This window comes from Drosophila ficusphila, unplaced genomic scaffold, assembly GCF_018152265.1.
Source record: "Drosophila ficusphila isolate 14025-0441.05 unplaced genomic scaffold, ASM1815226v1 contig_106, whole genome shotgun sequence".
NCBI lineage: Eukaryota > Metazoa > Arthropoda > Insecta > Diptera > Drosophilidae > Drosophila > Drosophila ficusphila.
The window spans coordinates 1,358,088-1,382,877 of record NW_025063993.1 but is presented as its reverse complement, the minus strand read 5'-3'; the positions used below and the strand labels follow the sequence as shown (position 1 = coordinate 1,382,877).

The 24,790-nt window shown below is 39.8% G+C and overlaps 1 protein-coding gene and 1 long non-coding RNA gene across 8 annotated transcripts in view; one reads left to right on the top strand and one right to left on the bottom strand.

Annotated features, from left to right (window-relative positions):
* The window catches only part of LOC108088781 (calcium-transporting ATPase type 2C member 1), a 34,464-nt gene extending 10,629 nt beyond the window's left edge, over positions 1 to 23,835 (bottom strand). For 3 of the 7 annotated variants that reach the window (XR_001771240.2, XR_001771241.2, XM_017186738.1), the window contains exon 1: positions 23,280 to 23,835. Coding sequence is in view for 4 of the 7 variants with exons in the window: in XM_017186738.1 (XP_017042227.1) it covers positions 23,280 to 23,630 (351 nt within the window). In the remaining 3 variants the exon portion in view is untranslated. Of the gene's footprint in view, positions 1 to 1,221; positions 1,282 to 1,430; positions 1,831 to 2,806; positions 3,014 to 12,611; positions 12,897 to 23,279 lie in introns of those variants that run through there. The other 4 variants (XM_017186742.1, XM_017186740.1, XM_017186743.1 and 1 more) reach the window with 4 other exon arrangements.
* Positions 5,459 to 7,866, top strand: LOC108088782. The gene is made up of 2 exons (XR_001771242.1): positions 5,459 to 7,196; positions 7,278 to 7,866. It is a non-coding gene; the product is annotated as an uncharacterized LOC108088782 (long non-coding RNA).
* Positions 23,836 to 24,790: the final 955 nt, after the last annotated feature.

Here is a 24,790-nt window from a genome sequence, read left to right as displayed (position 1 = left end):
AAAGTTTCAGCAAGATAGTTTTAAAACTGAGAGTCTAGTTTTCGTAGAAACAGACGGGAGGACAGATGGACAGACGTACAGACGTATTTCGATTCAGATCGTGATGCTAATCAATAATATCTATACTTTATGGGGTCTGAGGTGTCTCCTTCACTGCGTTGCAAACTTCTGACTGAAATTATAATACCCTATGCTCTGCAAGGGTATAATTAGACAAAGTGTGGCAAAAAAAATTGGTGCAAGGAAAATGGATTACGAAGATAGGTTGAAAAGTGTATCATTAAAATAATTATTTTATTTTGTGTTACATTTTAAAATTTAAAAAAAAATTGGGGAAATATAACAATTTGAAGCCTTGCAAACCTTATAAGAACCCAATTTCTTGTATTATCTGAATGATCGCAAGTAAAATCGGCGGCCCAAAGGCCACAAAAAAGTCTAATGCTGTAGACTATAAATATCTCCATCTCAATCCATGAGAGAAGATAAGACTAGCTAACGCTGGGAACCGTTCACACACGTGATGGGCTTACGGTTTTGCAGCGTTTTTTGGTTTTTATTGGACAGCAGTAAACATTGGCGGCTTGTCTGGTTGAGCCCACCCATACACCATTCATCCCAACCAGAGGCGGTAATGTTCTCGTTTCGGTTTGTGTATTCAAATGCGGAAAACAGAAACTGGCTCACAGTTGTTGCTTTTTCAAAAGTAAGCAAATAGTTAGGTCTTTGTAAAGTGGGATTGTGCACTTGAAAGCGATGGCGATGGGCAAACATCTAAAAAAAATGGTTGCCAAACGTGATTGGCATATTATTATGGGGTTTCGATGGTCGAGACTTTGCTGCCTTTAAAATCCAGTGAATAATGGGCGAAAAGGTAATACCTCTCCCAAGCACAGCAACAATGATTCCCACTTTGCCCATATCTCGGAGCGATGTAATCGCACAGCGTGAAATTAGCGGCAGTCCGAGAATACCAGGCAGTCCCTTTCCGGAAAACCGGATAGACTCCATCTGCTTAGAGGGGGCTTTCGCATTACATAAGCCCGACTTAACTAATTTGCAACCCAGTCCTCGGCCTTACATTCCAACAAGTCGGGTAAACTAGCCTTGCAAAGGTTTAATGCGAACTTCACCGACAAACCAGCACGTGGAATTTCCCGGCATAACTAGAAGGTGATTCTAAACCAGAGACTTACAAAACGATTGTATATTACTAAGTACCTGCTCCTCAATTAAAATACTAATGGCACGCCTAGCTCTGAGCATCTTTCAGGGCTTCTGTAAGGAGAGGAACTAGTAAACGTTAGCAGAAATATCTGCGGACAGCCACATGGCGATCGGTAAACACTTAAAAACAAACCACAACCTCCAAACCACCAAATGTGCACAAAAGTACAAACATCTACTTGTCAGTTAGTGGGACCACTTACGTCTGAGGCATTGATGACTATCATTTTGGTGAATCAGAAAAATCGGCGACGGGACGAATTCTTATCATTAGTAAGAGAGTGGATCCCCTCCGCCCTTTCGCCACTCCTCTTTCTGGAATACACGCCAAACAATTCAGGGCCTGGATAGAGCTTGTTTTGCCTGAACGGTCACGCAAGAGATGCGAGCATGAATATTAAAGTTTGGCTGCCACAAATGTCCCTCCGCACATGGTACGTGCGCTTAGATCGTCAATGGGGCTTTTCGGAGCGAGTGGTTCCGGGATGACAGCTTGGGATCGCCCAGTTCGGTGTCACCCAGTGTGAGTACGCATAGTCGGGAATCGTTATCTCTGCTTGCGGCACTCTGACAAGCAATTCAAAAAGCTATCGAATGGCGAATCTGATAAAAAAACAACAATAATCGAGAAACGCAATCAGGCGACGTGGGTCATTGGCAGCTCTAGATGCCCCATTTAGCTTTTTTTGATTTTCGGTGAAGAAGTTTAATTTTTACAGGTAACCTAGTCCCAGGGCGCCGACTTATTGTACAGTGGACATTGGTTTTCAAACGATGCCACGTTTGTTTTTTGTTATAAGCACGGTTTTTGATTTAAAACTTTTAAATTTTCATTTCTAGTTTACCCCAAAGTCAAATTTGAAATTGAGTTTTGTTTTTAAATATTTCAGTTGAAAAACCATATAATTATGTATACCTCTAGAAACTCTGAAATGATATATTTTTGCTTTTAGAAACATAGCAATAAAATGTTTTAAAATACCCCCTCTTAAGTTTCGAGTGCGAGTAAAAGCATTTAACCAGAGTCCACTGTACCGAAGTCGCGACAGAAGAAAAGGTATGTGCGCCATCGTTCGGCGAAGAGTTCTGGAGAACAGTGGGCAAGTTTTTTCAGCTTGTTAGAAAATCGATAACGTGGCCTAGTCATCGGGGACGGATGCTTGGTATGTGGATCAATTTACTAGGGGTCAAGCCGGTGCTTTCGAATTTGGTGTTTCCGCACTGAACACATTCACTGGTACCGAGATCTGCGATCGCACAGAGCTACTTTCTCATTGGGAGTTTGGGTTACGACTAAACAAGCAGTTATCGGTGCAGGTTGTTAGGAAAATTAATTGATTGAAAGGTGGAGGTGGGAGTGGGGTAGGCTGGGAATAAGTGGGTGGATGGGAGCATCGTGACAAAAGACAACGAAAGCAGCAGAGATGGGAGCAGGTGAAAGAAGGCGGCAAATAAAATAAAAAACAAGCGACAATCACGACACAACAACAACAACAGCACAAACAATTTCCAAGAGAGCGGGAGAGAGACGCAGACACACACAGCGGACGAGAGCAGCGGCCGATCTGTTTCAACTCACGCGACAACTGGCGGGGGGCGAGGGATTTAATTAATTGTGTCACATGGAACACCGATTGTATTGATTCACAAAAAACGTTTTGTTTGTTTCACTTGATTGTTTTCCGATATTTTTGTGAGCAGACACGCGCAACGCAGCAAAAATGCAAAAGATGATCCGACCACATTACAGTGATCGAGCGACGTGTACAGAGTCAGACAGAGAGACCCCGGAACCAGAACGAGAGGGCACTACTAACAGCACGGATGGTGCTGTTAGAGCGCAAGCCAAAAGCTTTAGAAGAGTAAGAGAGCTGTTCTCAATGCCGCAGAGATTCCAATCAGAGAGAAGTCCATGCTATGTGCTGGATTCATGTGGATGTGTGGGTCAAGTTCAGATTGGAGTTGGGAACGTGTCGTGCTTTCTATTGTGCGTTTCAAGCACGAAATTGAAATTGAATTACTTTTATTTTGTTTTATTTGATTGTTTTACATTCATTTGAAGTTCCATTTTTGATTTATTTATTTTTATTATTATTATCAACTTGCTGCTTTTATACATAAGCTCATAACTATGTATGTACATACATAAATATGTAAAAACTATATTTTTTTTTTTTTTTGTAATACCATTTTGTTTATTCAATTTTCGAATATGGATACTGTGATGCTGATTAGATTCCACAGGCCAGTAAAGTGGGATAATGTGGAAGTATTGGCGGTTTCGTTTACAATTGTTTCGCCACTGCTAATTACTCAATTACATGAAGCGGCTATCTGCAGCGATCGCTTTTTGGGAAAATTTGTTCATTGTGTCGACGGTGTCCTCCAATTATCATATGCAAATTTTATATGCTAGAATTTCGTGATCGCTAGTCCATTAGCACCCTTTACAATGTTTGGGAACCCGCCACAACAACAATAGCCTTGCATTTTTAGAGACCTCTGGTCCGCGTGACTTATACTACATTGTATAAACAGCAGTTTGTGAAAAAAATTGCATATTTGTTTCTGATAAAAATGTATTTTGGAAACATAAATTTTTGCTTTGTCATGAGAACCCCTTTCTATCTCTTCGATGGGCCATCAGTGGCGTAACTACCGGTGTTCCATGTGTTCCATGAACACAGGCCCCCGAGCTTTGGTCCCTCCCGTCACCGAACACAAGTTTTTCTGACGTAGTTACACCACTGTGGGCCATTGTGGATTTTTCCTAATAAGTTTTAAAGTTGGGCACTTTTTGGGTAAAAGAGTCTTTAAATCGTGTAAAAATTGTTTCGTTTAGTGCTATATTCTACAAGATATTATTAATTTTTGTTTTATTTTGGACTTCGACCGTAAGACATTTTCAACGGAGTCCGGATAACATACACCTACATGTTTCTAACCAAGCCGTAAACCAACTCTATTTAAAATACATATGTTGTTTTTAATTTTTTCATTTTTTTGTTTTTGGTTTTTTTATTTTTTTAAATAATATTGCAATGCACTAACTACGATAAATGATACGATTTGCTTATTTTACCAATTCAGAAAAAATTCTTGTTCTTTATTTGTATTGTCCATACTTTATTTAACGCCAATAAACAATAACAATTAAACAATAACTATTAACAGTCAGTGTTGGCGAGCCCAGTAGGTAAATTATCGATTTAAAACTTTCCCAATCACCTTTTTTACAGTTTAAGTGTGAAAACCACAGATTGGAAGTTTACTGTTATACCTCCTAATGCAATCGAGATAAATTTTACATATTTCGCTGCCATGGTCATATTTGTTTTTGTGTTGCTTAATTTAGTTTAGTTTAGATTTGACCTAAGCTACCACAAAAACGTCTAACTTTCTGTTTCTATAGCCAGTTTAAAAAGACTTTCGATTGATCAAGATCAAGATTGGTCGTCCATATCCTAAAGTTGACATCGAAAATCCAAAATCTATTTAAATAAATGTGTTTATTTGTGCTCAAGGCAGAAACCCTTCAGAAATTTTTTCAGAGTTCTTCTGCGGCTCGTTATTTGACGGTAAGCAGCGTTGACTAATGATGGAGCCTTGACAGCCGTAAACAAAGACGCGCTAGAAGCCTCTGGGGTACACACTGCGGTTTCTGGGGCAGTTGGCACCCTTTCGAGTCCTTTATTAATTTAGGTCGCTTACTTGGAAGGACACGAACACAAGAAGGGCAGGTTTTTGCCGAGGAAGTTTCAGCGCTGAAGGATGCTTTCCAAGCATAGTTGCAACAATTTCTGGCATTAATTACCTGGCGATCGTTGTTGAGTAATGGGAAGTTTGCGAAAACCGCTTTTCCTTACATTGTAAATACAAGTTCAACTTGAGTTAAATGTTTTGAAAACTTCCGAGTTTCCTGACTGGCTCCCAATTGTTTTGGGTACTTCGAAGTGACAAGTACTTTTTGGTATGATGGGCAAAGATTTGAAAATTCAACGATCATGGCTGGAATCACCATAAAAGCAATTGGCTGTCTCCCACATACAACCAAAGCTCTGGCTTAATTCCGCATCCTCCCTTCCTGATTCCCGGGTCCTGTCAACGTTTGTCGTCCATCGGTAATTGTCATGTATTTTCCAGCTCAGTAACTGCAATCAAGCGCCCTCAAATCGGAATTGTTTATTTTAAGCTTGGCTGTGAGTGAGGTTCGGTTTTTGCCTTCGATTTTGCTCTCATTGCAGATTTTTGGGGCTCGTATAGAAGGTGGAGCAGAAATAGAAAATATTTCGATGCAGAAATATTCGCATTTACAGCAAAACCAGTAAACATTAATTAATTTTAGGTACCTAGGTAGATTTCAATCTTACAATACAATTCATTTGTTAAGAATATGTTAGTCGACCATTTAATATTTCATTTGTTGTGGTTATTTAAGTGCAGAAATCGAATGAAGAAAAGAATGTTGCAAGACTGGAAAAAGCCTTATGTTTTCTACTTATCATCAGATTTAGAGAATTTTGCCGCCTGGGTCTCGAACAATTAGAACATGAATTAAAAGCATTAAAAATAAGTAAAAATATGGTTGTGTGTATGCCTCAACACATTCGATTCGTCATCCCTAGAAAGTTACATAAATTTAGTGTGTTTCCCAAAAACCGACCTCAGGACGAGCCGCATTCATCATCCCAGTGTAATGGCTCAGCTGCCCAGACGACGTCGACGACGATGAAAAGCAGTCGGCGAAGTTGAGGGCGTTTCCGAGCCACGTAATGTGAAACTGCGGGCCAAACTGTGCGTTACTTAACGGTCAGGAGCTGGGCTCCCCGGGCGTAAAAAATGGGCAGCAAGTGCGCCCATTTCTCTTGGCCTCCGTGTTCGAGGGCTTGGGGTCACTGTTAGCTTGCATAGCAAATGCCCGATGGAAAAACGAACTCACGCAGAGTTGGAAATTCTAACGAGCTCGCCGGATGTGCACGGAAGATGCGGATGGCACAAAAAATGACAGGCCAAAGTGACGGCTAGAAGCGAGCTCGCAGGGAGGGATGATCAGAATTTCGAGGACCCTGAAATTTTATTCGGCATTCAATATTCGAACGGGAGGAGCCAGCACAGGCGCTAATGATGGGCAAATAGTCTCGTTAAAGATGTGGTGCGATGACTATGCAAATGAGCTGTGACATAAATAACGATGCCATCTGAGATATGCAAGCTGCAGGGGACTTTGAGTTTCGTTTAATGACTTGAAGTTACGCATCGAATCGATTCCACTCGCTACTTTATGGCGAATGCAAGCGACTTGACGGCAGTCACCAAATGTTGGAGCAAGTCGAGTTCCGCTTCAGTGCACGAAGTGACCGGGCCAAAGGACGCCCCGATTCCCAACTGCCGGCTTTCCCGCATAGTTTATGGCTTGTAAGCTCCTTAGCCTAATGGCTTCGGCGGGGCACAGTGTTTATGTCGAGGGTCTCACGTCGGCGACCCCACATTTTATGCGTCATTAAGTGCAGCCCATCGTGGTTGAAGTGGTTAAAGCCTGGCTGCTTTAACTCCAAGCCCGTTGAGCCCTCTCCTCCGGACTCGAATCAATCTCAATATCGCGAGCCGACGAGCGAAGCCAAGCCAAACAAGTGCGGCGAATTTGATTTGCAATCCAATCTAGGTAACATCGCTTGCCAATTTCCCTGCCACTGCCTTCGGACCGGCTCCTTCCCACGTGCACGGAAGTTGCTTAATGGAACCCTTAAAAATATGCAGGCTGTCACTTTTGGCCCCGAAACAGAAATCCTATTAAAACCGGAGGTTGCAAGCGATACAAGGGATGGCGGAGTTCATGGCAGCAAAGAAAGTTGGGAGAAGTCTGCGCTTCACCCTAAAGCCAACTAGGTTGCACAGCGAGCTTAAAAATGCCTTTCTATTGCTGGTTCCGCCTTAATAATCACACTGGGCAGGCAGAGATTTCTGGACAGGTTTGTTTCTCTCGGTGCAAAAGAGTTTGCTGCAACAAAGGCTTGAATTCGATCCGATTTAATCATTTGCATATCTTTCAGTGGAAGGTCCAACTAATGTGAATGCGAATGGGGTAGGTATGTAGGTAATATAAAGAATAAATCTTGAAGGACTCAAATATTCGCTACACGCCTTCTTTTCCTCGGACGTATTTGTGTGTGCGCTGAAAGAAATAGCAAAACAAGCAAACTTCCGCAGAAGCTCCTCCTAAGCAGGCGAATGGGGGGCCGGGCCATTATAATAGTTTACAACGCCTGCAGCAGGATGCCAGCTTAGGGAGCATTCTCCACTTTGACATTTGAGAGCCGCAACGAGATAAAAAAGGCAGACGAGTTGGAGAGCATGGAGGTCTCATCTGCTCCCCGAGTCGCATTCTCGAAATGCACAGACGACAAGGCCAGGCGTCGCGAGCAAGCGACCCACCCACAGGAACCACCCAACTCAACCCGTTTAAATAATGCAATCAAGAACGCTACAAAAAAGAGCTTTCCAAGGTATATAGACCAACTGGCATCGAAACATTGTTTCTCGCGTGTTGCGAACGCTGGAAGTTAACTTGAATCTGAAATGTATCTTATTCCCAGCTCTGCCAATATGTGTTAATCTGATAAATATAATTACATTTCTGACCGCCTTGCGTTCCAGAATGGGAAAGTGCATTCGGCGTAAAATGTGTTACGCGACCACTTAAAAAGTTGATAACTATGCTTGGAAACTGATGCCTTGGCAAGTCAGACACCCCCATCCTCAAACCCCTCAAAGGTTCTCCGTGCTTTTGTTAGAATGCGCCTCTTGGGAAGGGAAATATGCAAATTGTCATTTCAGTTTCGGAGAGAGAGAAACAAAGCCAAGATGGGAGGAAAAACGGAGATGCGAGCGCGGAAATTGTTACAATCTTGCATGGCTTGGCTGCGTGGTGTCGTCAGTCGCCAGCTTCATTGGTTGCTCGGTTCCAAACAGCACGAGATGCCATGGCAGTTGTTGCTCCCAAACTTATTCCCCCCAGAGATAGAGCATTATAGTTCAGAATGTGTGACACTTCTCGGTGACGGCTGCTGTCACATCTGCGCCGCAGGAATGCTGGCACTCCTTGTCGTCTCGTGTGATGACCAGCTTTTAGCTGTCAAAGGCTGCCCATCCCCTTTGGCCATATTCAAGCGAAGACAATTTTCCCGATCTTTCGGAACGTTAAGTTCACAAGCAGTCAACCTTAATAGAAAATCCAAAATTTCACCTTCTCATATTGTCTAGGCAAGTGTTTGTTTGGAAAAAGTTATAGTTTCTAAATACGCTTTATCGAACACCAACTTGGTTGCATCCACACAATATAATCGTTTTAGCAACATAGAAAACAAAAAAGGTAAATTAAGCATTAATCGTAAAAATGTTTACACAAAAAATATGCTTAGGTGGATAAAAAAGTTGTTCCATTACTTTTTTTATAATTGTTTTTTGTTTATTTTAAGTGCGTGTGTGTAAAACAAATAAGGAAAATTACCACCACTACTATAAATAAATTTTATGTTTCGTTTTGCTTTTCAGCAGCTTGCAAGTGCAATTTAAGCGTGCCAGACGTTTATAATTTACATATAATTGACTGGCAATGTATGCTGGGTGATCTGCGGCTTTTGTCCTGAGTCCATTTGTACATCCAATTATCATGTATACGGCAAAAAAATTCCACTTATGCGGGTTGAACAAAATGAAAATGGAAGCCCACTTGAAGGCCACTTTTCTCGTAAAATTTTACGGTCTAGCCGCCATTTCCGATTTAATTAATCTTTGCGTTTTTTACTCCCCAATTTTTTTTGTTGCTAATTTGCGTTTAAAACTAGAAAAATAGTCAGTCGAGTGGCCCGACAAAAACCCAGGGGACCCACATGGACATTGAAAAAAATGGGGAAATCAGGACAGTTCTCACACCTCTGGGAATAATTATTTTGAGGCGTTAATACTTAAAAACATTCGCAATTTTGAACTCATTACGATGACTTTAAAAGCGAACCGATACAAATTTTTTCGGTAAAATAGGAGCTTTTGTATCTTCACGACTGCATTAAAATTTAAACTTTATATAACAGAGAGGCAGTTGGATGTTGCCATACAATGCAAAAAGGAAAATACTATTTTAAGGGTATTACAAAAATAGTATTGCAAAAAAAAAAAAGTATTACAATAAATTAAAACTTAATAAGGTTTTATTATTTGTTCTTGTATTTAATTTAAAGCCCCAAAGTGTCTTAACTTGATAAAATAAAATTTGATCACAAAAGTCAACTTCGGCGTTATTCAGCTAAGCTCTTTATCAATACAAAGTTTTTTTTAAATAGAAAGCAACACTTGTTTATGCAGAAAAATAGTCGTTTAAAACAAATATATAAACAATATTATTGTTTTCATCGATTCGCCTTATCGGCGATGCTTATCTAATAGAGTTCCTAAGGTTAAACTGTGTAAGACATAACAACAAAACCAATAATAAATCGCAAATATAAACTAATATAGAAATAAACTGATGTTTTCACCCCAAGGCGGCTTGCATTACCCGGCTCCTAATTTGTTTAGTTTATTCAAGCTAATTCTGACAAACGTTTGCACTTTCTTCCTTGCAATCAATTGTGCTCATTTTACAGGCTAGCCACTCCGGTGGCCCATTTAATTTAATTTTTCAATTAGCAAAATCAACAGCGGAAAAGGTTAAAACAATGCTTTCCTTTGGCACTCGTTTTAATTGTATTTGCAGCGTTAGAATGAGAGTGATTATGTTTACCCAATGCAGAATAACACCAGAAAAATGAGGTACGAAAGTGGTTTCGACAAAGGATCGCACATAAAACACAAACTAATTCCTATCAATGAATATGCTATATACCGCTCAGATAATTTCCGTTGTTAACTGGACTAGTCAAACCAAATCTCTTATTAAATAATAATTATGCCCGTATTCACCGAACTCAGCTCCACATTATTTACTTTTAATTGATTTAAGCGCCGCGAGCGGACATATTTAATGCACGCAACGTGCCCAATGGTCAATAAATAATCCGTGTCAAAAAATACAAATTAACTGTAACATACATAATTGTGATATTCCGCGTTTGCAAATTTATGGACATTTTGTAAGCCACCATTTCGCACAATGAGTTGTGGAGCGAGACATTCAGTTTAAATAAATAGTGCCTTACATACTTTTAGGCGCCTGCTTTTACTAGGAAATGTACAATTTCAATTGTTTCAACTGTTAGCGGAAAGCATTAGCAAATTGAAAAAATAATCATTTTGAATACCTTATTACTCATTGGATAGCAGACTTAATTCATGTAAAAACTTACTTTAAAACTTAATTTGACTAACACCTATAGAGGGAGGACCCCAATGCACCCAGTGCACAAGAAAAGAGTGGGGTTCTAGGAGAGGAACGCCTCCGTAAGCTGTAATTTCTAGCCACTTACATCATCTGGAACAAGTATGCGGCTCTATAAAGTTCGTTCCCATGTCTCAGCCAGGCCATTCATCCAAAGCAACGAAAGCCGTTAAGTGCCCTCCTAGCCCTCTACCCGCTCCAAGGAGTCCTCACGTTCTCCGGCAGGGCGGAAAAGCCGCAAAAAGTAGTGTACCAGAAAAGGGAGTAAGTCGGGATGTGCAGGACTGGGAAGGGAAAACCATCGACTTGGGAAAGTGTTGATTTAAAGCCAAGCACCAAAAAGGGCGTAGTTAAACAAAAGCTTCGCCGGGCTGAACCGAAATCAATATTGATGTTCGTTCGATTGTGATATTAAGGGGGACGGTACTGGGGACTCCAAACTCGAAGGTCTGAATTCAGGCAGAAAGATATCAGATAACCAAGCAAGTTTAACTTTGTTCAACTTTGAGGTAAATCTTGCTATTAAATATTTTTAATAACTTTATGATTGGTAAATCGTTATTCGCAATACTTTTTCCTAATGTTCGATGAGCAATAAGGTAAAATACGAGTTTTATACCCTCTTAAATGGTATATTTTTTTGATTGGGATATTGTGATCCTCGAGATCCCAGGGTGCATACCCAGGATGGTAAGTGGTACATTCCACAATTGGGGCGCAAAGTGAGCGCGCAAACCAATCGATCAACTGGAAGCGTGCGCATGACGTTTGAAATCGTTAAGTTAATGGTTAAAAAATAATATAAAACAATCGTTTAAAATCCGAAAGTGAAATGAATCTTAAAGTTGAAGGTTTGTAGTTTGTGTTTTTATAATTTTTTATTAATTTTGCATGCTATATGTGACTATAACAAAAATTGTTTATCCACCGCAATTTTTCAAGTTCTGCAGAACTTAACATCAATATTCTACAAAGGTAAAAGTTGTGTTGCCCAATCCGGTCACTAATGAAATTTTTTTTTAAATATTGATCAATATTTAATTAGTGTTATCTGTGAAAATCCGCTGCGAATATTTGCGAATCCGTTCACGAGTGCCTCGTTCGTGTTTCATCAGTTTTTGATTTTCTAGAGTAACCATTTCTAATTGGTATTAACAAATTTATTTTTTATTACTTTTATATTACTTTAAGTTTATGTTAATCATCGTTTTCTGTTATCTTTTGTTAATTTTTTAACCAAAATTAAGTGTTTAATAAATATGTATATTTTTTGTCAGTAACGCTTTAAAAAAAAGTGTAGTGTGCATTTGGGAGTCAACTTTTGAAGATTTTATAGTAACCACGATGGTAGGGGATACTTAATGGTGCTGATACTTAAGATATAATATTCATACGCTATTATATACCTGCAAAAAAAATTCAAGTCGATATTCCTACTGGAAGTATTTTTGGCCGCCTTCTCCATACAAGACCGACCACGGTGCACTGTGGCATTCGTACGGCATAAAATACACTAAAATTTGACAAAAATTAATATTTCATTCTAAAATACCAAAGAAAATGTATTTGTTTAGCCTCATACCACAACTACTGGTCCTATGGGATGGACACATCATTCTAAGGAATGTCGGTAACCGAATCTTGTTTTTGCACACCACTTTTTGTTAATTTCATAAAAAGGATTAATTAAGGGTGAAGTCGAGAACAGAACCAGTCTCAGAGAGATTTTAGCATAAGTAATCAAACACAAAATATCATATGTGATAGCGCTACGGTTTTTCTCTCCGACAACCCGCTTACCCACCCTTTTTGAGGAACGCATCAGTGTTATCAAAGCACGTGTGGGTAGTTAACAACATTGAAATCTCTAATTATGCACAGACACGACTGAAAACAGAATGGTGTCCACTGAAAGAGATGAATTTTACGAAAGAAAAACCCCACAACAAAGTAACACTGTCAAATCACGTCAATAATTGAAAATTGGCCAAAGTATATTTTGTTATGTTACCTGGCCGGCAAAGTCCTCATTTGCATCCTCGTCATCCCTTTCGCTTTGCTCTACATCCTTTGCGACTCCTCGCTGTCCCTTGACGTTGCTGATGCTCCTCTGAGGTTGGAGCTTACTGCCGACGTCCTTGGACTTCGGAGTGCGATTGCGTAGTCCGCTTGAAGTGGCTGGGCTTTCAACATGGATCAGCGGACGCAACTGGACCGTCGGGCCGGGAACTCCTGGAGAGACGCGACGCTTTGTCGTCAAAGGCCTTGGGGTCTGGGACATTTGGGCTAATTTATACTGAAGTAAGACTCAATGAAGCATAGGCCGCCGCCTCATCATGAGCTCTGAATTCACCCAATCCCATTCCCGACATTCCCTCTAACGAGCTACGAATGTTGTCGTGCTGATAGTGTCCATGCAGCCACCCAGGGGCCGTAAGTAATCTGATTAATAGCCAGGCAGAAAGAAGGGTCAGCAAAGTGAGAGTATTTAAGTGCTGCCATATGGACAGCCTCCACTTCCTCCCTCCGACTTTCCATTTCCATGACAACACTTCGAAAGGTTTGGGGCCTTTAGTATTTAAGAATGCAACGACCTGGCGTCCTTTCCCTATTCTACTTCGCAATGCAATTTCGAGTAAGTTGCAGTGAAATACTGAAGCATTAAGGTTCCGAGAAGTTCAAATTCAGGGTGGGATTGCTTTCAGTCGGAGTGGAGTCGGTTTAATAAAATGAAGAGGGAGCCGCAGTCCTGTGACCGCAGTCCAACCATCTGATACGCACAGGTTAAGTAATTTATTGTAGATTCGGTGTCGGTAAAAGTGAAGCGGGAGAACTGCGGTCGATGGCATCGAAACCACAGCGCATTGGGCTCTCATCCCCACCGATTTAAGCCACCACTTGCGTTTTAAGGGACAACCAATATTGGAGCCTTAAGGCTTAAGCGTAGAGTACGAGTATGCATTTCCTCAACTCCTCAACGCTCAAAAGTTGTTATATTTTTTATGTCCTGGCATACTTTGATGCACAGATCCCAGAAAATATAACGCATACACTTTTTGCTTGAGGGGCACAAAACAACCTTCCAATTAGATCTCCCCATAAATCTTCCTCTCGGAACCAGAGATTCGAGTTGCACACACTCTGTGAGCTCTGCAGGAAAAGTTTTAAGCTGCCAACGCTGAAAGGAGTCGAGCGGGCAAAACAAAGCGCAATCATAAACAGGCAGCACTCTTTTTCAGGGACTGCCAAATGAAAAGTTTTTCAATTTAGATTTATAAACCTACACTACGTCCATTGCAGCGGGTGTGGAGCCGAGCAGTTAATGTTGGCCAGGATCGGAGCCTTGAATGCAAAGTGGTATTTGAGCAAACGCAAAAATTCAAAGAAATTGCTTCGCATCTAATTTTCACTTTTTGGCATCAGCGAATGGCGTAGGCACCAAGCGCAATGCAAGAGTCATCACTGACTCCAAACTCTTGCAAAAACGTTGCCAAATATTCTGTTGGACTCTTCCTGCACCATCCCAGTACTCCACCTCCCACACTGGACTAACCGAATTTGTATCTCTTTCATCCCACTCTGCGTGCGGTTGGCCGCTGACAGACATTAGCAGGGCTTATACCTCTGGCACCCAGCACGGACCACTTCAAACCCCCGTCCAATGCATACGGAAATGGCGAAAACTGCAAGCGCAACGTGGAGTTTTCCAGCACGCGTGGGACCAAGGAAGCTGCCCTGTGTATATCTGGTTGTGGCAGATACGAGCCACAGCTATTTTTATAAACTTTTAGCTCTTGCCGTCCGTCTATCTGGCTCTGAACCTGGGGCAACTATGTAGACTCGGCCACTGAAATGAATTTTGTGTCATTTCGCTTTTCTTGTTCATCACACACAAATATCATCGATGGATTTTGGTGATGATGTTTTAAGGTCAACCCCGATTTGGGACATGTACATACTAGGAGAAACATTGGACACCAAAAAAGGTATACAAAGGTAAATGTGTTATTAATCAGCTTCACTACTAAACTACTAAAAACGAAGGTACGGGCAAAACCTGCCTTGTAATAAAATAAAATTGTGTATTATTTAGGGGTATAACGTATTTGATTGTTTTTAGCTGCAAGGGTATAAGAGTTTCGGCTAGCTTTTTATTGTGCGGACATTACATGTTTTATTTTATTTTCTTCTTTTTCCTGGCAGTATACCAATGTTACAAATCTTAATCAAAATGCATGGTGTGCCTAATCGAATCGGAGGTCGTGTACTTGGGAGCTCCTGATGGCAACCATTGGCTGGGAGGTGGGTTTCATCAACTCAGTCTGACACATAAGCCCCATGCTATTGACACAGACAGGAGCAGATCCAGACGACACATATCAACGTTCCTGGCAAGCTGCTGCATCAGCAGGACATTATAAAGAGTGAATGTGAAGGGGGGACCCCCAGTAAATATGTTTCCGTGCTCATCCTTCCCCCGCCGCTTTATCGTTGGCCATTTTAATTGTTTTTAAAGCTTGTAGTCGACCCCTCGTCGTCGGCTCCCTTTAATCTGAATTTACAGTGCACTCGACATTTTGCACCATCTCAGACACAATTTTTAATCATCGAATGTATAGGATATTTAGCAATGAATATTTAAACTAAAGTTGCTCAAAATCTTCTCTTTTTATAAACACCACGTTTTTAGGGTTTCGTTTATAAGACTTTTTAGGTCGGATTAAAAACTAAGAAAAAATTGTTGCAGCATTCTGAGTGTACCAATTTTTTTGTTTCCCAGTGTTTCTGCTGGAAAGTACGACGTGGAATGTGAGCTGCAGTTTTGCAGGATCTTGTTGCTTTTATAGCTGTTAGTGTTGATAGTACTGGTTCTCATAACTCCACACAAACAGCAATCATTGCCCTCCCATCTCATTTACCTCCGTCGGTTCCTTCATCATACTCGTAAATTCCTAGGCTTTGTGGTCATGTTCATTCCACACGTTTTACACATGTGCTTTTGGTTCTGTTTGTGCACTATTCTGTTCCATTCTTTCATTTATTTTTACACCCACTCTTCAAAAGCGAAAGAGAAGTGAGCTCTTGTCAAAAGTCGAAACTTTTTGCAAATCAAGAGCCAAACTTTGTAATGTGCAGATTAAAGTTGTCGCACCAGTGCTCAATAAGCTGCCGAGCAGAAAATTCGCTGATAATTTAACTGGGCTAATGAGAATGAATAGCTAATTAAAATGTTTGACAGCCAGCTCCACGAAATATTCGACTGCCTCTATTGAAATGGAAATCATCAGCGGGGTTGACTCCGGATCCAGATCCCCTTCCATCGAAAAACCTAAAAGTTATCTGCGGAAGTGCAGAATGTCTGAATTTTTGTGCGTGCTTGTGTTGCTGTTAACAAATGGGCTGAACATAATGTTTTGGGAAATACGATGAAAGGGTTTGGGCAGGATGGTGGCTAACCCACTGTAAATGTCACCGCACAATCCATGACAAATCCATCAACACGGATTGAAGCTCGCCAGTGCTGTCGGCAGCTTATGAAAACCAGCCAAGAAAAAATAGGGCAAAAATATAACAAACATTTAATTTATTCAATATTCCCACTTTTATCCTTGTAGAAATCTAGTACCATCAAATGCTTAAACATTATAAAGTAATTTTTATACCCTTGCAGAGCAAAGGGTATTATAATTTCAGTCAGAAGTTTGCAACGCAGTGAAGGAGGCACCTCAGACCCTATAAAGTATATATATTCTTGATCAGCATCACGATCTGAATCGAAATCCGTCTGTACGTCTGTCCGTCTGTCCGTCGGTCCGTCTGTCCGTCTGTCTGTTTCTATGTAAACTAGTCTCTCAGTTTTGAAGCTATCTTGTTGAAACTTTCCCAAAAGTTGTGTAGTTATTGCACGCAGTATATACGAGAGATTGAAAAAAAAAATCTCACTCCGTTGTTTTTGATCAGATCGACTTGATTTCTTTCAGATGGCGTTTTATAACTACTATTGAATTTCGGTTTAAATTTTATCGAAATCGGATAACTCTATCACATAGCTGCCATAGGAGAGATCAACAAATATATATAGAATTAATGGAAATTAATTGATAACGTCATTGTTTTTCATCACACGACTATGATTTTTTGAGTATCAAGTTTTTTAACTAGCCTTGATTTATAAAAAAAATTTCATAAAAATCTGACAACTATATAATATAGCTGCCATAGGAAAGATTGAAAAATCTATATAGAATTAACGGAAATAAAATGATAAATTATCGTTATTTATCATCAGAAAATCATGATTTTTGGAATATAGAGTTTTCTAACGACTCTTGAATAACAAATAAAATTTCATCAAAATCGGAGGACTATATCATATAGCTGCCATCTGAACAATAGTCAAAAATATGGAAAATTAATAGATAAGTCTCGTAGCTCCGATGTTGTTTAGCCTTTGTGTATTCTGTTCGAAATATTTGCGGACTGCAAGGGTATATAAGCTTCGGCTTGCCGAAGCTAGCTTCCTTTCTTGATATCATTAATTAACATCATCAAAGTTATGATGCTCTTTCTATTAATTTTCTTGTTTTTGTTCGCTCTTATTGTGATATTATTTTCGGACTGGAATGAAAGTTTATTCGTAATTTAAAAGGCGTTAGAAAACTGAATATTCCGAAATTGATGACAAGAATCAAAGTCCCTGTATTTTATTTTCATTCATTTTATATCGATTTTTCTATCTTTCTTATTTGATATAGTCGTCCGATCCGGCCGATCTGAGGGACTGCTTTGCGTAGACAGACGGACCGACGTAAATGTCTAGACAGTCATAACTGAGAGAAAAGGTGCAAAGGGTATTAATCAATAAATTAATTAAATATTCCTACCTCAGTGTGTGTGGCTAAGCTTTTGTCAGGATATAAAGTGGGTTGCCAGGCAGAGAATGACGTACGAAAAGAACAATCATTGACGGAGACACAATAAAGTTAAAGGATATGCGTGGTTCGTTTGTGTGAGAAAACAAAAGAAGGCTGAATATATCAATTCATATAGCAAACATCCCTTCTTCCATTTTCCACCACAATTCCATTCCATTTCCCAGATGCCGTGAAGCAGTGCCACGTTGTTAGTCCCCAAATAAATAAGGGTATGTATATGAAAAATACTTTACAAACTTTAAAACATCTTTCAAGGTCACATTTTTGGTTGGCATGACATTTGTTAGGCTAATAGTCGAAAATAAATTAATAAGCACGATACACTTATAAATTATTTAACAAATTAACTTTAGGTTGCCAACGTTTTGAATATCGAAAAAATGTATATACAAGCCTCTAACTAAAGCCTTGGATTTTTGGTCGTAGCGATCATATGCATTCATTACTTTCTTAAAACTTTATTCAGTTAAATTGAAAAAGAAATATGAGAGCGTCTTTAAAATATTTTTGGTAATAACGGTTGTTTTTCCGGCAAGGGTGAATAGAATATTGGAACTGTGTGTCACCTTGCAAAGTCCTTTGATTGGAAATTACGAAATTGGTTCTCTTCCCTTTTTTAATTTCCTTCATGTACGTCGCTCGAACGATGAAGGTACTTCGGAAAGCAATTGCGTTATATGTCTGTCAATGTTGAATTTGTGAATACGAAATGTAACTAAAGCGACAGCTGCCACATGTCACAGACTTGAGCTCTTACCAAAGATATGTGGAGCTCATCTAAAAATATCCATTTTTACGATACCTACATTTTAATTTGAAAACCATTTATAAGAGTAAAAATGTAAAATAAAATAAATACATATCTGCACATTGTACGCCTGCGTTTCTGTAGCAGTTTTAAAGCCGACTTGGGGGTTTCCGATTAAATATGGTTTGTCTATCATTTTTATGGACAACTACAAATTTGTATACCAAAACTGTGCTGTGAAAACATGCTCTTCCATTAGTCTTTTGCAGCTAGGTCTTGTCACTACCAAGCCTACCGCCTATTTAAAAGTCCCAACATAAAGTTGATTTTGAACAAAAATGCATAACAAACTTCACTCACATTTTAAATTTCTTCAAAATGTTCTATTAACTATTTTGATATTTAATGAGTTAGATGGGATGGGATCCAAAAATCTTGTTTAATTGTTTTTGTGTTCTTAAATTTTACAACAGGTCTAGAATATTTTCCTACAATTTAAAGTCCATCCAAGCAATATTTGAAGACAAAAGTTCTTAAATTTTACAACAGATCTAAAAAATTTTCCTACAATTTCAAGTCCCTCCAGCAACAGTTGAAGACAAAAGTTCTTAAGTTTTACAACAGGTCTAGAATATTCTCCTACAATTTCAAGTCCATCCCAGCAATAGTTTTAAAGTTATATGTCTGAAGACAAAAGAAGGTACGCGCTCCAGTTAAGCGCTCAAAACTTTAAGCGTGTTTTTCTCCAAACTGTGTTTTTAAAGTCCTTTGTCAAGATTTTTCGAGAAGTACTAAGCCAATATTAATGAAATGTTAGACAGCTTCTCGGGATACAACTTGCGACAATCTGGACAAAGTATTGTCTTAATTACAACTATTTGATATAAAACAAGAAAGGAAGCGAAAGGAATACCCTTGCAGCCCTCAAATATGTCGAAATACATAGAGGCTAAACAACATCGAAGCTATAACGATTTTTCTATGAAGTTTTTCTAAAAAAAATCGGGCCATAATCATCACCTCGTTTAGCTTATGGCTGTAAAATGACAATTTTTGCGTGTTTACCAGCCAAAGTCAAAATCAAGTGCAATGTAATTTGCTTTAGCTTAAACAATGAGGAGGTGCTAATCTCAGCTTTCGAAATCTGCATCATTTAAAGATGTAAATTATTTTTCTGAGAAGAATGCAAAACCAATATATATAATTTTTTTGAATCCGTCGTTGGTTTCAGTTAAATTTGAAGTCGTTTCCGCATTGTTGTTATGCAAATCCTATATGTCTCCTAACAAAACAACGCTTTTGTGGGCCCTTTTTTACCTCTGCATCCCGATGCTCGGAAGCCTTGATTCAATATAATTTTCATGACAACGATTTTAATCCGGATGCTGTTCATGCCAAGAACCCTCGAAGCTAATTTTTCTATGGCTTTTCAAAGGAGCGACGCCAACCGAAAAGGGGAGAGGAAGAAGCCAACCAGGAAGGAAAGCCAACCAACGGTTAGTGGTTTTGTGTTCTTTCGCTTTTTGAAATTTTGCACGCAATTAATTCAATTTGTAAACTTCGTGGGTGGCAAAACAGTTTTGGGGATAAATAAAAATGGCTTTGTATGTTTCCGAACTTTCCTGTTCTTAAATGTGGAACAAATGATGCGCTGTCCCAATTAAACCCTCTGCACTGACTTTCGAATGTTGTTATCAAATAACCATTAAAATACTTTTCGGGACACTGACAACTATTTGCTCTGCTCGGGGCACAGGTCACAATAGATATGCTTAACGCTGCGAAATAATCGCAGACCAAGCAAGCCAGCGGGGGAATTCCCTAAAAGCATTTGGATGTCGGCTATGCGAAAAACCTGTAATGGAAGTCTTCGGGGTAGGGTCTGCATTTTTATGAGCCACGAGTAAAGTTCGCATTTTAGCGCAAACATTTATGGCAAAAATTGCATTCCGCGGACAGCATCAAAGGCGGAGTTTACCATTTTTAGGGAAACTTTGAGTCGACGCCCGTAGCATGCCGCACCCTCTGTGCGGCAATTAAAAGTGCAAATTATATTTGCACAGGCAAATGCGGAGTGCCAGCTTAAACTTTAGAAACCTCTATTTTCGCAGGGCAATGAGATAAGGTATGTCTGCTCCTTTAATTAAACCGGAAATCTATTCCCCACGAAAAGCGAAAATTTGTGTTCTTGTCTGTATAATAAATATATTGTATAGCTTAATCACCGTAAGAACGGAATCAAACCACGCAATTGTGTGAATTATTATAATGAATAAGGGCTCCGGGAAATCCCTGATAAAAAGCTACTTAAATATCATCGATAGTTGAAACATTGTTGGGTTGCTCAAAACGTTACACTTTGTCGTTCCGTGTAATCGCACAAAAGTATTCCGGTGGAGACTCTGAGGCTTCACTAACTTCCTGGCCACCGTCCTCTCCCTTTTCATATCTTTTCAGCATGACACGCTCGGAGGAACGACAATGCATAATAATGCAGTTTGTATTTTATGATTATAATAAATGCTCTTAAATGTTGGCCGTCATTTTGCCAGCTTCCATTTGTGCAGGAAGTTTGGGAAACGGGTAATGCGGAATTGTGTTGGATACCCTCGCAAAGTGTGCGGGCAGGATGATAAATTTCCCTGGCCGTGCTATAAATTCATTTGTACCACCGCACTTTATGCATAAATTTGCATGTCAGCGGTTCAAAAGAAGAAATGCAACAGAGTGCTGCTCCTACGAACTGCAGAAGAATTAAACTATTCGTGTCCGCATTCTGCAGACATATATCAGTGTAAAAACTATTTAGCAGATACGTATGTAGGTGTAAAAGTGCCTATTTTAACGATTACCAACATGATCAGTGTCACAGAGCTTGATTCAGTATAAGAATAATTTTTTTATTTATTAATGTTAAAAATATGGATAACTAACTTTGTACCAAGTTGTAGACTATGGTATGTTTGACAAGAAAGGAAGCTAGATTCGGCAAGCCGAAGCTTATATACTCTTAAAATACATAATACATGATACAAAACAACGACGTCATCTTTTTTATTCCCTTTTATATACATATAATTTTCGATCTTTCCTATGGGAGCTATATGATATACTTATCAGATTTTTATTTAATTTTTTTCATAATTCCAGGCTAGCTAAAAAACTTGATATGTACTTAAAAAATCATGGTCGTGTGATAGAAAACAACGACGTTATCAACGTTATCATATCAAAATAGCTAATAAGGAATTGAGGTTGTTTTTAAATGGATTTTTTTTATAATCTGATTTTTTATAATCTGATTAACCTTAAATATTTACCGCACATATAGTTAACTTAAATAGATTCTAATGAGCATTTAAAAGCTGGGTCATTGTACCTGTTCGAAACATACACCTACTACCTACCTATTCAAAAATTTTTTTCCTAACCTCAAACACTCCTGCTCAACCCACATGGCGTATACTGTGTTGTTGAAGAAACAACTGCGAGTGAATAAATCTAGGTTAGCTTAGATTGCAGTGACCTGGGTGGCTAAAAGCACACCATAATGAGGTGCACGAGGCGTATGACCGAGAATTCGCTTTAATTGGCTGTAGACGTGAATGGAGGGCAAAGCTGCCCTAAAATAAGATCCTTAATGTATACTGAGGACTGCCTAGTTATCTGAGTTTTGAAACTGAGTAACCGGTGGGAAGAGAAGAAAACATTAAACACTCCCCCAAAAGTTCAAGGGGATTTCTTTCAGGTAAATTGGCAATGCTTGCCAAAACTTTTAGCAATAAATGGTTTCAGTTTTAAAAATAAGATAAATATAAGTATATATACAACAAGATCTACAAGATTTTAAAAGTGACAGAACATTACATTATGTGGATTCCAAAAAAAATTATTTTATTTAAAGTCCATGTAAACCTTCCACAATTTTATATATCTTGTTGCTGGTGCACCATAACTGGGTTTGGAGTTTCAAGTTTCAAAATTATTGAAGCCCAATTTATTATTTTCAAGCCCAAAGAATTTGAACGACTTATTTGGTGGTTTGTCATGAAACTTTCCTTAAAGGATAACCCATTCCCTGTTGCCCAGCTAAAAGTGGTATTTTATTTTTCCAGCGCTGTAACTGGCCAAGCACTCAGAATAAGCTCCAACAAGATTGACAAGATTGTCGAAGCTTTCCAATCGAAACAGAAGTATTGCAACAATTTAATTGCGACAACAGATGAGGTGTGGAAAATGCACCTACAACGTGACACAATTAACTATGCTTCTTTTATCGTCAGTGGGGGGGCAGTGCTATGATTGACACGGGTCTGACGCATTATTGATTGAAAACCCCACAGACCGCCCCCGATGGCGAACCACGCCACTGACAGTTGGTGCGCCGAGTTGAATTTTTAACTACTTGTGGGGGCGGAATTATAGATTTTTCGGTCGGTTTCCCTTGGTCTTTCGAGGCTTTCTAGGACACTGTCCTACTTGGGACTAGATTGCGACCTGGTCCTATCTTCGGAAAGCGGTCACGAAGTGTCAACACAAGTTCCATTAATATCGTACCGCATAAGCATTAGAGAACACTTCCGCTCAACAAATCCGTCTTGTTCATGCCCCACCTGCCCAGCCCTTGTCATGTGCCCTCCCACTCGCCGATTAAAAATCAACAGGGGTTTCGAAGGAAAAATCCGTGCAAGCGGCTCACGGGGATTGCCACAAATGGCAGAATGTTTGCTTGTCGCTTATCGATTTTTTCGCTTCTTCGTTGGCTGCCAACCCGCCCCTTTGTTTTGCTTTGTTGTGCCCTGGACTTCGCGGAATGTTTTCGGGGCTTGCAATCCCCACCAGCCACAAGTTGCTGGCGCAGATTCAGTACTCCGATGGTTTGTACATAATACCCCAACATTAAAAAAAAAAAACAGTTCTCAATTGTTTTGGCAGTTCCAGAGGCTTCTCTCCCAAAAACCGTCGACCAGATCTGCCCCCGGTTTCGGGCACTCACCTCGATGATGCTGTCGCTGCCCAGGCCGCAGATCTTGCTCCTTGACAGGACCTGCTGTGGCTCCAGTTGCTGCTTCCGCTGTCCGCGCTGCTCCTGCTTGCGGCTCTCCTCTGCTTCCGCCGCCGTGGGAGCTAGTCGAAGCCCTCCGCCGCCGTGGGCGATGATTAGCTCGTCGTCGTCGTAGTCCTCGTCCAGGCCCAGAGCCGGGGGCACGTTCACACTGAGGGTGGCCGCATCCGCGTCTAGCTCTACGTCGATGTCGGCAGCCGTGTCCGGCAGCAGGTCCAAGTCGCTGTGGAAACTCAGATCGAGGTCTTGCGGCAGCTTGATGTACTTATTGTGGTTTTTCATTGTTGCTGCCTGGCATGAGTCATGTGGCCGAGGCCGCGCGGGATTACGGGGGCGAGAGGCCACGGACCAAAACAAAAATAATCTCACGGGCACAATCGATTTTTCCGCCTCGGTTTACCGCCTCAAAATCAACGGTCGAGGGTAACACATCGCCGGGCTTTCGAAACGGAGTGCGCGATGCGTCGCATCCAACACGTTTGCAGGCGCTTATAAGTGTGGCCACCACTGCGTCGGCGCATTATTCCGTTAATACCGTTACCGATAACGTACTAAATTGGTATCCTTAAAAATACTTATCGTTTCGGTCACTGTCTGTTTGTTCAATTGAACATACAGTAGAATCCCGATTATCCGGATCAATTAAAACCAGGGGAATTCCGTATAATCGAAAATCCGGATAACCGATTTCAAAGCTGAACAAATAATATTTAAGATTTTTAATAATTATGGAATAGGTTTTAATTAGATAATACGATATATAAAAACTAAGCTATAACGATAGATAATGAATTACATAACACCTACATATGTATGTAATTTAAAATTTTTGTTGGAAAATAGATTTTTGACGAACGAATGAGTCCGGATAATCGATGTGCGGATAATCGGGATTCTACTATACATAGCTATACATTCTACATCATACCACTTTCTACGTCACTTTGCAGTCAATCACAAAAGTATTCGTTGCGAGGTACTTCACAAATAAACACATGACTTTTGCAACGATAAAGTTGATTAAACATTTTTTTCAAATTCGAAAATAAAGCTAGCTTCTTCCTCTGGTCACAAAAGTATTCTATTTTTACCCTTGCAGAAAATTAGAATACCCTATTTCACCTCAGACACCATATTCTTGATCAGCATCACGATCTGAATCGATCGTGCAGTATATATGTAAGTCGGATCGGACGACTTTTTTGGATAGCTCCCATACGAGAGATTGAAAAACAACATTATCACTCCGTTGGATTTGCTCGTAGCGACTTGATTTCTTCCAGATGGTGTTTCGAATTTCAATTTGAACTTTTTTAAAATCGGAATGGTATCAAACTCATTTCCTCTTAACCCCTTACTTATATCTAAGTTTATGGAAATACTAAATATAGTATTATACAAAATATAATTTATAATACTTTTCGTATTTTATGGTGGATTTG